Below are 14,783 nucleotides of genomic sequence, written 5' to 3' on the forward strand. Positions count from 1 at the left end.
ATGTAAGCCACACGCACAAGGTAGTGCATGCATCTGGAGTTTGTTTGCAGTGGCTGGATATCCTGGTGCACTCTGCATTCATTCTTCCTCCCTCCTTCTCTCAAACAAAGATTTTTAATTTTTTTTTTTTAAGTATTTGAGATAGGGTCTTTCATTGGTCTGTTAGGCTAGACTGGCTGACCAGTGAGCCCCAGTAATCCTCCTTTTTCTGCCTCCCTGGTTCTGGAGTTTAGGTACACATCACCACGTCTGGTTTTAGAAGCATCTTAAATACAGCATCTAGATTTATAGCCATAGCTACTTTTGAACTTGATCCTCCTGTTTTAGCTCTGGAATTATAGGCCTGGGTCACTATGCCTAGCTAGTGTGTTCATTTTATTAAGAGTATATTTTCTAGGGGTGGGGGGGTGTCTCAGTGGTGAAAGTCTGCTGGCCTATGTTCAAGTCTCCAAACACACAGATAAAGCCATATGGAAAAAAGAAAGAAAAGGATGACACAGATGTCTAGCATTTGTTTTCTGGGCAAGAAACCTTGGCCCACACCCATACACATACATGCAAATAAATAATTTTCAACAAGTATATTATCTAAGCCAAAGAGCAACATCCTGTTTTAAAAACAATATCAACAAGCATTAAAAGATATACAACAAAATGGGTTTCTATGTCGTCCTCCCATGTGTTTTACCATCTACTTCCTCAATGCTCATACCTCTGCCTCCCAAGTTCTGGGATTAAAGGCATGTACCACCATGCCCAGCCAATTTACTTCCTCTTTTCTTAATTTAAGAGAAAGAGGCAGAGCAAGAAAATGGGCATGCCAGGGCCTTCAGCCTCTGCATATGTCCTCCAAATGCATGCACCACTTTGTGCAGCTGGCTTACATGGGTTCTGAGGAATTGAACCTGGGTCCTTTGGTTTTGTAGGCAAGTGCCTTAACCACTAAACCATCTTTCTAGTCCCTACTCCCTCATTAATCGAGTACTCAGATTGAAGTTTTTTGGTTTTTTTTTTTTTTGCTTTTTCGAGGTAGGGTCTCAGTCTAGCCCAGGCTGACCTGGAATTCACTATGGTGTCTCAGGGTGGCCTTGAACTCACAGCGATCCTCCTACCTCTGCTTCCCAAGTGCTGGGATTAAAGGCGTGTGCCACCACGCCCGGCTGAAGATATTTCTTTAAGCTATTTCTGCTGGCATTACTTACATATATAGAGATAAAATTATTTTTATGTATTTATCTTTATGTAATTTTTACTTACTGGTTTTACCCTTGCCATTATTTATTTAAGTAATTTTTTGAGGCAAGGTCTTTAGCTAGACAGACCTGGAATTCATTCTATAGACCAGGGTCTGCTCAAACACATAGCAAACCTACCTCAGCCTCCTAAGTGCTGGGATTAAAGGTGTGAGCCGCCATATCTAGCTTCCCTCACCACTTTTTTTGTGAGACTTTTTTCTTCATACGTAGTCATGTTGCTTCTGAAAACCTTCAGTTTTGAAATAACAACTTCCCTGCTGTACTAGACAGTTCCAGGGTGCTGGAATAAATAGCCAACAAAGTACAATTTATGTGAGGAAAAGGATTCATTTTAGCTTACAGATCCAGAAGTTCTATCAATGGTGGAATAAACTGACTCCCATTCATAAATCCAAACATAGAGATGAACTACCACCAATCAGCAAACACCCAAAATGCAGCGACCACACAAATAAATCTGTCAGAGCTTAGACCTCTCTGCATACATTTGGGCTGGAATTCAGATATATTCCCAAATACATATTGGGCTGGAGCACAGGATCCGTCCCCAGTAACACCACCTTAAGCCAGGCAGCTGGATACCCAAATTATAAACTTTAAACTCCTGAATCTGTAGGGCCGTACATTCAAACTACCATATCTGTCTCCCCCAATACTGCTGAATGAAGTGGTGAGAGAAAAAACCCTTTGCTTTACTTAGGATCGTGCAAGGGGAGTCTTCATTCTTTCACTGTTAAATACAGATTTCTGATAACAGGTTGAGTAATGTTGCAGTTAGGTTTTCATTGTTGGCGGAAATCACCCAACCTAGAGCAGCTTGTAGGGAAAAGGGGGGGGGGGCTGTATTTTGGCTTACAGACTCGAGGGGAAGCTCCCTGATGGCAGTTGAAAATGATGGCATGAACAAAGGGTGGACATCACCCCCTGGCCAACATAAGGTAGACAATAGCAACAGGAGAGTGTGTCAAACACTGGCAAGGGGAAACTGGCTATAATACCCATTAGCCCACTCCAACAATACACTGCCTCCAGGAGGCATTAATTCCCAAATCTCCATCATCTGGAAACCTAGCATTCAGAACACCTAGGTTTATGGGGGACACCTGAATCAAACCGCAACAAGGAAGTTCTTTTCCTAATTCGGAATGTTTTGCTAACTCTTCTGTTGTTACAAGGTGCGGCTTTTAAAAAAAAAATAAAACAATTTTTGAATTTTTTTCCCCGGTGTTTTGAATGCTTTTAGGTGATCATGTGAATTTTTTTTTCCTTTACAATTTATTAATGGCATATCAAGTCATACATTAAACCAACCATATATTCTTAGCATTGGTCTCACTTGGTGGTATGTATGTACATATATGTATGATTAAATATGTGTATGTGTGTGTGTGTGTGTGCATGTTAGAAGCCTAAATACTAATGCTTGGAAACTTTGAAAGACTTCTTCATTCTCTGATAGTTTCTGTTATTATGGTAAACATAACATGATATCCAGTTTGAAGTAAATGTGTGGCAGTAAGTACATTTGTATTGTTCTTCCTTCACGAACTTCCATCATCAGAACTCTTGGGAAAACTGACTTTCTGAGTAATAACTTCCCTTTCCTTCTTCACCAGCCCTGTCATGCACTATTCTCCCTTTTGTCTGAATATAACTTATATATATGAGTACCTCATATAAGTGGAATCATATTATATGTATGTATCCTTTTGTATCTACCTTATTTCACTTAATGTCTTACTTATTTGCAAGCAGAGAGAGAGAGAGAGAGAGAGAGAGAGAGAGAGAGAGAGAGAGAGCCTCTTGCAAATTAACATGAGATACTAGATACTTTGTACATCTGGCTTTTTGTTGGTACTGTGGAATTAAACCTGGGCTGAAGACTTTGCATACAAGCACTTTTAACCACTAAGCCATCTCCCCAGCCCTCAGTGGGTTCTAGCTATACTAAAAAATGCTTCTTGGAATTATTTTATTGCTGAATTGTACACTTAAAACCTAGCATTTTAATGTTCTATATATTTACCACAATTTGAAAAAAAATTGTATATTTTCATTAAACATATTCACATGCAGTTTGTTTATAGAGGCTGCACGGTATTTATAAGCAGCTCTAAAAAGAACCCAAAACTCAGTATAAAGATAAATATGCTCCAGAAATTTATGTGGTTTCATGTTACTTGGAGGATATATACAGAAATAGCTATTCTTTGAAGACTTTTATGTTTTCTATCAGATTTATTTTGTTCACAACTGACAGTTGAAATAAGATAATGCTGCAAAAGGGGTGGAATTTTCTTAGATGCTTCTTTAAGAGGTATTACTGATTTTAATTACAAGGAGTAAGTTTTGTGACTATAAAGGAGTAAATAGCTACTTTATTTTGTACATGGGAATGTTATACCTAAGTGTGAAGGTTTATATTGGATGAAAGGGAAACACAAAATAGCATATTTTCCCCATGAATTTGTATAAGGAATGAAGCTGTCAAATATTTACATAATACTTGAGGAAAAAAGTATGTGAAATTCCAAATTCATCTTATAGCCATCATGAACATTTCATGGCTGTTCTTTTATTCATTGCCTTATACATGTCCTTCTTACCAAATTGGTCATAAATGGAACTATGTATGCTATTTGTTCTTATATGTATGTTTCTGTATTTTGTTAATATACTGAAAGATACAGAAGTTTTCCTTTTCCCTGCCAAATCTTTAATTATCCTAAAGAACTTTATTTCTTTTTTAGCATTTTATTTTACATAATGATAATTTTTATGTATGCTTATATAGTGCATTTATGTATATATCATGTATTTTAATCATACTGATCTCCCATTGCCTTCCCTTGCAACTTTCTTCCTCCTTCTAAACTTTTTTTCCAGCTTGTCCCACTTCCAGTCATATTCCACCCATCCCCCACCCCTCCCAATGAGTTTAATTAGGATTGCCTGCATGATCATGGTTGGGTGGTTATTTATTGGAGTACTGGCAGCTGACCAGTGGCTCTATCACTGAAGAAATTGTTTCTTCCCCAGCAGCTATTAACTGCCAATAACTACTCAGGGAAGGGTGGGGCTTCGTAATCTTCTCTATTAGTGATGGAATGTTGATGAGTCTAATCTTATGGAGATAAAAGTCATGAATGCATCCACCATGTCATGTTCACAGTATTTCACAGCACTCTTCCCCTTCCTCTGACTTCTACATTCTTTCCATCCCATCTTTCTCAATGTTCCCTGAGCCTTCGAGAGAGTCCATTTAGCACTAAGCACTCCATAGTCACTTATTCTTGAGTTTTGAGTTTCCCATTTCAAACAAGTGTTTTCAACTGCCATATCCTCAGCCCAGAAATTTCCTACCAGTGTGCCACCACAACTGGCCACCCATTTCAAAAAAAATGTTTCTCTGGCAAGCTGAGAGCTGCACTAATTTATGGGTGATTTTGTTTCTGAGTGTTAATATTACTGAATCATAATAAAATTATGATCCGGGCATGGTGGTACACGTCTTTAATCCCAGCACTTGGGAAGCAGAGGTAAGAGGATTGCCGTGAGTTTGATGCCACCATGAGACTCCATAGTGAATTCCAGGTCAGCCCGGGCTAGAGTGAGACCCCACCTCGAAAAACCAAAAAAAAGAAAATTATGTAGCTTTTGATTTTTTTCTCTTGTTATTAATGTTATTTTATTTGTTTTATTTATTTTTATTTCTTTATTTTTAATTTTTTTAGTTTTTATTTGCATTTTCCATGATTATATAAAAAAAAATCCCAAGGTAATTCCCTCCCTCCCCACCCCACACTTTCCCCTTTGAAATTCCATTCTCCATCATATTACCTCCCCATCACAATCATTGTACTTACATATATACAATATCAACCTATTAAGTAACCTCCTCCTTTCCTTTCTCTTCCTTTTATGTCTCCTTTTTAACTTACTGGCCTCTGCTACTAAGTATTTTCATTCTCACGCAGAAGCCCAGTCATCTGTAGCTAGGATCCACATATGAGAGAGAACATGTGGCACTTGGCTTTCTGGGCCTGGGTTACCTCACTTAGTATAATACTTTCCAGGTCCATCCATTTATCTGCAAATTTCATAACTTCATTTTTCTTTACCGCTGAGTAGAACTTCATTGTATAAATGTGCCACATCTTCATTATCCACTCATCAGTTGAGGGACATCTAGGCTGGTTCCATTTCCCAGCTATTATAAATTGAGCAGCATTAAACATGGTTGAGCATGTACTTCTAAGGAAATGAGATGAGTCCTTTGGATATATGCCTAGGAGTGCTATAGCTGGGTCATATGGTAGATCAATCTTTAGCTGTTTTAGGAACCTCCACACTGATTTCCACAATGGCTGGACCAGATTGCATTCCCACCAGCAATGTAGAAGGGTTCCTCTTTTTCCACATCCCTGCCAACATTTATGATCATTTGTTTTCATGATGGTGGCCAATCTGGCAGGAGTGAGATGGTATCTCAATGTAGTTTTAATCTGCATTTCCCTGATGGCTAGTGACGTGGAACATTTTTTTAGATGCTTATATGCCATTCGTATTTCTTCCTTTGAGAATGCTCTATTTAGCTCCATAGCCCATTTTTTGATTGGCTTGTTTGATTCCTTATTATTTAACTTTTTGAGTTCTTTGTATATCCTAGATATTAATCCTCTCAGATATATAGCTGGTGAAGATTTTTTCCCATTCTGTAGGTTGCCTCTTTGCTTTTTTCACTGTGTCCTTTGCAGAGCAAAATCTTTGTAATTTCATGAGGTCCCAGTGGTTAATCTGTGGTTTTATTGCCTGAGCAATTGGGGTTGTATTGAGAAAGTCTTTGCCAAGACCAACATGTTGAAGGGTTTCCCCTCCTTTTTCCTCTAGCAGTTTCAGAGTTTCAGGTCTGATGTTAAGGTCTTTAATCCATTTGGACTTATTTCTTGTGCATGGTGAGAGAGAAGAATCTATTTTCATCCTTCTGCAGATATATATCCAGTTTTCCCAACACCATTTGCTGAAGAGGCTGTCTTTTCTCCAATGAGTATTTTTGGCATTTTTATAGAATATCACGTGGCTATAGCTGCTTGGGCTTACATCTGGGTCCTCTATTCTGTTCCACTGATCTACATGTCTGTTTTTGTGCCAGTACCACGCTGTTTTTGTTACTATGGCTCTGTCGTATAGGTGAAAGTCAGGTATGGTGATACCACCAGTATTATTTTAGATATTCAAGGTTTTTTTGTGGTTCCAAATGAATTTTTGGATTGTTTTTTCTATTTCCATGAAGAATGCTTTTGGAATTTTGATAGGGATTACATTAAATGTGTAGATTGCTTTTGGTAAGATTGCCATTTTCACAATATTGGTTCCTCCAATCCAGGAACAGGGGATGTTTTTCTGCTTTCTATTATCTTCTGCAATTTCTCGCTTTAGTGTTTTAAAGTTCTTATTGTAGAGATTCTTTACTTCCTTGGTTAGGTTTATTCCAAGGTACTTTATTTTTTTTGATGCAATTGTGAATGGGAGTGATTCTCTGATTTCATCCTCTGTGTGTTTGTTGTTAGCATATATGAAGGCTACTGATTTCTGTGTATTTATTTTGTATCCTGCTACATGGCTGTAGGTTTTGATCAGCTCTAACAGTTTGCTAGTAGAATTTTTAGGGTCCTTTATGTATAGAATCATGTCATCTGCAAATAATGATAACTTGATCTCTTCCTTTCCAATTTGTATCCCTTTTATGTGTGTCTCTTGCCTTATTGCTATGGCTAAGACTTCCAGAACTATATTAAATAAAAGTGGGGACAGTGGACACCCTTGTCTTGTTCCTGATTTTAGTGGAAAAGCTAGCTTTTGATTTTTAACAATATCATCAGATATCTGCTGTCTAGAAAGGCTAAGGATGTTTTTGTGGTTTTTGTTCATTTTGCCTTTACTTCTCTATGAACTGTCCCATTGTCTAGTGGGTTGTTTTGTGAAGGTTCCTTGTTTATTCTAGATAGCAACTCATTGTCGTCCCAATTTTTTTTCCAGGATTTTCCCTTTTTTAATTTTTACATAGTAAGTCTATTATATAAGGTAGGAGTCTGGAGTTTTATCTTTTTTTTTTTTCAAGGTTTTTTCAAGGCTGACCTGGAATTCACTATGTAGTCTCTGGGTGACCTCGAACTCAAGATGATCCTACCTCTGCCTCCGGAGAGCTGAGATTAAAGCATACACCACCACACCCAGCTGGAGTTTATCTTTTTAAGAATAGTGAATTATGTTTATTAAATTTAAAATATACAGTGAAGGGCTGGAGAGATGGCTTAGCGGTTAAGATGTTTGCCTGCAAAGCCAAAGAACCGGTTCAATTCTCCATGACCCACGTAAGCACAACGGGTCACATGCGTCTGGAATTCGTTTGCAGTGGCTGGAGGCCCTGGCTGGCATGACCATTCTCTCTCTCTCTCTCAAATAAATAAATAAAATTTTTTTAAAAAAAGGGAATTACGGTTCTCACATACTTAAATGAATATCCAATAATAAAAGGATTCTTTGTTAGAATATTTTTATTTATTTTATAGGGGATTGGGTCATACCAGCCTGCCAGGGTCTCTTACCCTGAAAACAACTCCAGATGCCAACAGGCTCTACAAGCAAGTGCCTTTAACCACTGAGCCATCTTCCCAGCATAAAAGCTTCTCATTAAATAGAGTAAGATTATAAGAAGGATTTTTGTGAAATGTTTTGGGTTTTGTTGTCCTTGCTTTGTGGTTCTTGCCACTGAGCTGCACCCCACCTGTCAATGATGTCTTAAGGTTGGTACTCCTGAGACAGGGAGTTTTATTTGGGGCTGGTCCCTTGTAAAAGGTTGTTAGTCCTTGACAACTACTCCTTTGCCTGTCTAAAAGGTCAGATTTCTACTGGTTGTAAGAACTTTGGCCTTTAATTGGAAAATAACAGCAAAACTGTATGCCATTACTTCTTAGACTGTAATAATTAAAATCAATCTGTAACAGGGGCAGCAGATCATTTGTTTTGGGGGTTTGGTGCATTCTGGTTCACTTTGCTGACAGAAATCACCTGACCAAGAGCAGCTTGTGGGGAAAAAAAGTTAATTTTGGCTTACAGACTCTAGGGGAAGCTCCTTGATGGCATGGAAAACGACAGCATGAGCCAAGGGTGTTCATCACCCCCTCACCAAATTCAGGTGGACAACAGCAATAGGAGATGTGCCAAAAACTGGCATGGGGAAACTGGCTATAACACCCATAAGCCTGCCCCCAACAATACACTGCCTCTAGGAGTTGTTAGTTCCCAAATCTCCATCAGATGGGAACCTAGCATTCATAACACCTATGTTTATGGAACACACCTGAATCAAATGCAGGGTTTGTTAGTTTTTATTTGTTTTTCGAGGTAAAGTCTTTCTGTAGCCCAGCTGATCTGGAATTCACTATGTATTCTCAGGGTAGCCTTGAACTCTCCATGATCCTTTTACCTATGCCTCCTGAGTGCTGGGATAAAAGGCCTGTGCCACCACTGCCCAGCAAGATCATTTGTCATGGATTGCCCAGAGAAACCTTTTTCAGAAGGACTATATATATTGGCAACTCATTTAGGGACTGTTTTCAGTAGAAATGAATTGGGAGCTTCAAATTTTTTGGCTTATTGTTATTAAGATTTTAAATGTGTGGAAATTATTTTCACTTTGTTGCTAGATCCATAGATGAAAAAACTTTCAGGATTTCCTTTTTTTTTTTTATTATACACATTGCTTTTTGGTAAGAACAAAAGAAAAACAAATTGCCATTCTAAACGTGGGGGTTACGCTTTTATGTAATATGCCACTGAGTTTTCAGCTAAGAGCATTACTTTAAAAAAATTACAGTCCCATTAAGTGTATTGATTATAACATGGTAAGGAGAAGTTGTTTCAGGTTTTGTCTGCATGGTGTTCCAAAAGCTTCCTGTATCTGCACTGGCATTTCTTTCCCAGTTTGGGGAGATTTTTCTTCTATGATTTTGTTGAAAATACCTACTATGCCTTTGGATTGAAATTCTTTTCCTTCTGCTATACCCAGAATTCTTATGTTTGATCTTTTCATAGTTTCCCAAATATCTTTTTTTTTAAAGGATTTCTTTCTTTTATTTATTTGACAGAGAAAGAGGCAGGGGAGAGAGAATGGGCACACCAGGGCCTCCAGCCACTGCAAATGAACTTCAGACATGTGTGTCCCCTTGTGTATCTGGCTAATGTGGGTCCTGGAGGATTGAACCTGGGTCACACGCCTTAACCGTTAAGCCACCCAGCCCCCAAATATCTTTTAAAATTTCCCACTCATACCTTCTTCCTATTAGCTTGTCCTTCTTTTTTGTTGGACTGTATTAGATCTGCCACCTGGTCTTCGATTATGTTCTTGTCCTTTCCTTCATCCATTATACTGGTGAGACTTTCCATGGAGTTTTTTATTTGGCTTACTGAATTTCCAGCGCTGTATTTCTGCCTGGTTTTTCTTCAGTATTTCTATTTCCTTACTCATGTCTTGTAATGACCTCCTTATTTCATTAAAGTGGTTTCCTCTTTTCTCATGGAATTCTTTCAGGAGTTTGTTTTCTCTTTGATTCCTTCTTTGATTTCTTTGAGTATAGATGAAATCATTTATTTGAAATCTTTGTCAGGCATTTCATCTGAGACAGTCTCATTGGGGGTCATTTCTGATGGTTTTATAATTTTTGATGGGATTGTATTGTCTTGATGTGTTTTTTGTATTATAATGTAGCAACTTTTGTATCCTTAGTTGATTTGATGCTTTGGTTTTCTAATTATTTGTGGTCCTCTTAGACTTGGAAACCCAACTTTATTATGTACCTTCAGAGTAGGAGTTTAAGGTGTCAAGTGTAGCTCCTGTACTCCAGTCCACCCACAGAAGTAAATCCTATGTGTTGAGTTTGCCTGCTGTTGAAGTATTCTAGTGGGCTGAATGGAGCAATTTACTGCCAAATTCTAAAATTCAATTGAGCAATATACACATTCAATAAAAACGAGCACAGTAGGCAAGTGTGGGGATTGGTAGAAACAGATAACCTTAAAAAGCCAAAATCCCTAAGGCTGTGTGTTGCTCTGTACCCTTAATCCTGTCAGCTAGGAAGTTGAGAGGTCTGTTCTGAAATGGGTTCAAGGTCAGCCTGGGTCTGAATTGAACCCTGCCCCCAGTAATGACAGAAGAAAAAAAACAAAGACCCTGTGAATTTGAAAGCATCAAAGGCAAAATTCCCAAATACAGCTTAATTGAGAATGGTAAAACCAACCACGAATATGTAACCCATAACCTGCCCTGACATGGGAAGAGAGATTAGCACTTCCAGTGCAGGCCTGTGTACAAAATATGAAACTTTCACCTAATAAGAAGCTGATTTTTCTTTGGGTTTTTTTTTGTTGTTGTTTGTAGTACTTATGTGGTAGTAATCGAAAGGACAACATATTTATTGATCCAGGATACCAGATGTTTGAGCAAGAATTGAATAAAATACTCCGGAGTTGGCAACCAAGCATACTTCCAGATGGTAATGCTATCTTAAATATGCATTGCTGCTTGCTATTGGAATTGTTGTTTTTACAGAAAATGTTAAATATGAGTAGGAAATAATGTCAGTTAAGTGGCATATTTTTACAGTCCTTTATCTCTCACCTCTCATTACTCTGCAAGTGAATATGGCCAATAATTAGTTTTTATGAAGATCTTTGTAGAAATGTGATCTGCTTTCTTTGAGGGCAAAGCTGGATATTTATGTCTTAAGCTGTATAGTAAAGATTCCGATGTAAATTTCTCTTAAACTGCTGTCTCAAATGTATGAAGAAAATATATATGTATGTAGGACTCACCTGTTGTTTTTACAAATTGTATACATTTTTTTAAATCATCTGCTTGTCCTCCTATAGGACAGAAACAAGTGCCCTGTTTTTTATTCTGGGAATGATAGGTCTGCTGGTTTTTTAGCCTTTGTACTGTTAAAAAAAAAAAAAAAGCTACATAGGAGAGCCGGGTGTGGTGGCACACACCTTTAAGCCTAGTAGAGGTAGGAGGACCACCATGAGTTCGAGGCCACCCTGAAACTACATAGTGAATTCCAGTCAGCCTGGGTTAGAGCAAAACCCTACCTCAAAAAGCAAAACAATAACAAACAAAAAAGTTACATAGGTAGTTCTGAGATTCTTTCCAGTTGACTTGGTGTGAATGGTGAACTGGCATAGAGTTATTTGAAGTTTACTTAATTTGTGGATGGTTAAATGCAAACTGTTAATCATTATAATTGTTTTAAAGTAGTTCTCTCTATTTAAGGGTCAATATTCTCTCGAGTTGAAGAAGACTATCTCTGGAGGATAAAACAACTAGGATCACACTCTCCAGTAGCTCTTTTGAATACCCTGTTCTACTTTAACACTAAGTATTTTGGCCTGAAAACAGTGGAACAACATTTAAGACTTTCCTTTGGCACTGTGTTTAGGCATTGGAAAAAAAATCCTTTAACAATGGAAAACAAAGCATGTCTTCGATACCAGGTGTCTTCCTTATGTGGAACAGATAATGAAGGTAGTGTAACCAATTTTTTAGATTGTGGTGAGAGTATTCAAATTTTGCCTTACTAAAGCCCACCTGGGTTACTCAGTAAAAGCCTGTTTCTGCTTCTCTCTCTCTCTCTCAAATAAATACTGTTTTTTAAAGCTATCCTGTAGAACTCAAAAGAGTACTAGTTTCGATTTTCTAAAGCCAGACGTTAAGAGTGCATAATACCTTTCCTCAAGATTTGTTTTAGGAGTTTTTTTTTTTTTTTAAGATAAAATTGCTACTGGAAAACGAAAACATGAAGATGATGAACCAGTATTTGAACAAATTGAAAACACAGCCAATCCTTCTAGATGCCCTGTGAAAATGTTTGAATGTTACTTGTCTAAAAGGTGTGTATGAATGATACTTGACTTTTTAATATGTTTATTTAAGTTGGGTGAATTTAGCACTACTAAGAAGTGACACTTTTTCACTGATCTTTTTTAGATTTCTCTCCTTGCTTATATTCAGAGTTATACTCTAAGCTGGGTGTGATAGCTTACATCTTTATCCCAGCACTCAGGAAGCTGAAGCTAGCCTAGTCTACAGAATGAGTTCCAAGTCAGCCTGTATTGGAGTGAGACCCTACTTTCAAAAGTAAACAAAAAAGAAAATACATTAACTTATAACTCTATAACCCCATTATTATGAAATACCTACTCAAATCATACTTTAGGATTCAAACCTATGTTAAAAATTCACTCCTAAGCCAGGCGTGGTGATGCACTCCTTTAATCCCAGCACTCAGGAGGCAAAAGTGGGAGGATCACTGTGAGTTCAAGGCTACCCTGAGACTACATGATGAATTCCATGTCAGCCTGGGCTAGAGTGAGACTCTACCTCGAAAAATTAAAAAAAAAAAAATTCACTCCTGCTATATCATCTTTTAAATTAGTGACTGCCAATCATGTGGATATCAAGCTTTTGGATATCAAGTTACTATCATATCTACTTGCTTTTGCTGGTACAACTAGAAAGCAGCCAGATGCTTTATAATAATGAATAGGTAGCTGGCTATGTACTTTGCCAACTCTGGGTGAAAAGGTGTATTTACAAGTCAGATATAGTGGATAGAAGTGAATATAAAGTACTTACTTGTAAGTACTTTATCTAGAAGATAATATGATGCTTGGAAAGTTCTTACATTCCAATTGTATCACTATTGTTTTCCTCCAATCTGAAAACAAACTTTTAAATGTTAAGAAACCGCAGACTATTTTATACATGTGATTAAGTAAACACTCTTTCTCTCTCTCTCTTTTTTTTTTTTCTTCTGTTTTGTAAAGTTTTACATGTTGGTGTATTTCATGTTTTGGTCAAATTTTTCATATCACTATCCTTGAAACTAGTATGCATGTTTAAATTGGTGTATTTGGAGATTATAGTTGACACCATTGTTTTAGTCATTATTAGATACTGTTGTGTATTAATAGAATCTTGGATATAGTGAAATATGGAATTTAAATCATAGTAGGGAAGTGATCCTTTTATCACAGAAACCAACCTTGAAACTACTTCAGTGACTTTTTATCAAAGCTGTGGATATGACCACTGATTTTGATTATGGGGGTCTGAGTTATTTTTGAAAGAAGAAAATTATGGGGAAATTTTATTCGTTATGAATTGACCTTTTCTCTCTTTTGCTTCAAAGTCCACAGAATCTTAATCAGAGAATGGATGTTTTTTATTTGCAACCAGAATGCTCTAGTTCTACAGATAGCCCTGTCTGGTACACGTCTACTTCACTGGACCGAAACACCTTGGAAAATATGCTTGTACGGGTTCTTCTAGTAAAAGATATTTATGATAAAGACAATTATGAACTGGATGAAGACACAGACTAAAAAGAAGTTTTAGAAGCAATCGGGATAACAGCATTAGTCATGCTGCTAGATCTTTACATTTCAAGTTTACTCTTTCTGTTCTGAGTTTTGTAGCAGTGTACCCACAGTGGGTATTACCATGTAAATATTCTGTAAGTGAAAGTTGCCATTATTCTATGTAGTGATTTTAGGATACTTAACATTCAAATTTTTTTATTATTTATTTGATTAGGTATATGTTTATAACTTTTTACATTACAAAATATGAACGAGAATGTGCCATGTATAATTTTTTTTTTCTTGTAGTAAGAAACATCCATATTGCACAATTCTACTGTTGCAAAGATTCCTCAAAAGGAGGTGCTTTTACTGGGTTCTTGACCAGATGGTTGTATATGGTTAGCACTACTAAAGTTTAGAACTTGCAGTGTCTTTCAGAATTTTAAAAAATAAACTGTAAACTAATAGGCTGGGTTTTTTTGGGGGGAAGGGTTGTTTGTTTGATGTTTTAGTTAATGAAGCCTTACAAAATTACGTAGAGAAATACCATCTTCTGTACCAAAAATAGACAAGAGAATGCTGTTAATATTGGTGTACTGTAATGTGAATCGATACTGGTGAAAACAACTTTCTGTTCCCCTTATTAAAACTTAGTGTCCTTTTCTCATTTGTGGCTTTCTGCATCACCCCAATCAATAAAAAACGTATGTATATATGTACATATATATATAAAGAATGACCAAGTTGAAAACAAGATCATTATGGCATTTTTCTTTGTAAAAATGTCTGATCAAAGTAAAGATTCTACTTCTTTACCCCCCCACCCCCAATGCCACCAATAGGTATCTGAAATCCCCTTCACTGATAAATGTTTCAGTTTTAATTTTTTCCCCTTAATCATTCAGGTCATGCTGCAATACTACTTGCATAGTACTCTTCAGGATTTACCAATTTTAGTAGAATTCTTGTGCCTGCTTCCGAATATGACTGATGCATACTCTGGATAAAATTATTTTTAGAACTGCCACTCCTGAAATAGTTGCTATAGAAAGTAAAGCTACTTAAAGTAAGATAATGTGACATTTTACTATAAAGATTATCAGTGTA

The 14,783-nt window shown here is 37.1% G+C and overlaps 1 protein-coding gene across 1 annotated transcript in view; it reads left to right on the plus strand.

Moving 5' to 3' along the window:
- The window catches only part of Zmym2 (zinc finger MYM-type containing 2), a 138,216-nt gene extending 123,873 nt beyond the window's left edge, over window positions 1-14,343 (plus strand). The window contains exons 22-25 of the mRNA XM_045145321.1: window positions 10,696-10,810; window positions 11,587-11,838; window positions 12,083-12,203; window positions 13,505-14,343. Of these exons, the coding sequence (XP_045001256.1) occupies window positions 10,696-10,810; window positions 11,587-11,838; window positions 12,083-12,203; window positions 13,505-13,697 (681 nt within the window). The 3' untranslated portion in view covers window positions 13,698-14,343. The remainder of the gene's footprint in view (window positions 1-10,695; window positions 10,811-11,586; window positions 11,839-12,082; window positions 12,204-13,504) is intronic.
- Window positions 14,344-14,783: the final 440 nt, after the last annotated feature.

Source organism: Jaculus jaculus, chromosome 3, assembly GCF_020740685.1.
Source record: "Jaculus jaculus isolate mJacJac1 chromosome 3, mJacJac1.mat.Y.cur, whole genome shotgun sequence".
NCBI lineage: Eukaryota > Metazoa > Chordata > Mammalia > Rodentia > Dipodidae > Jaculus > Jaculus jaculus.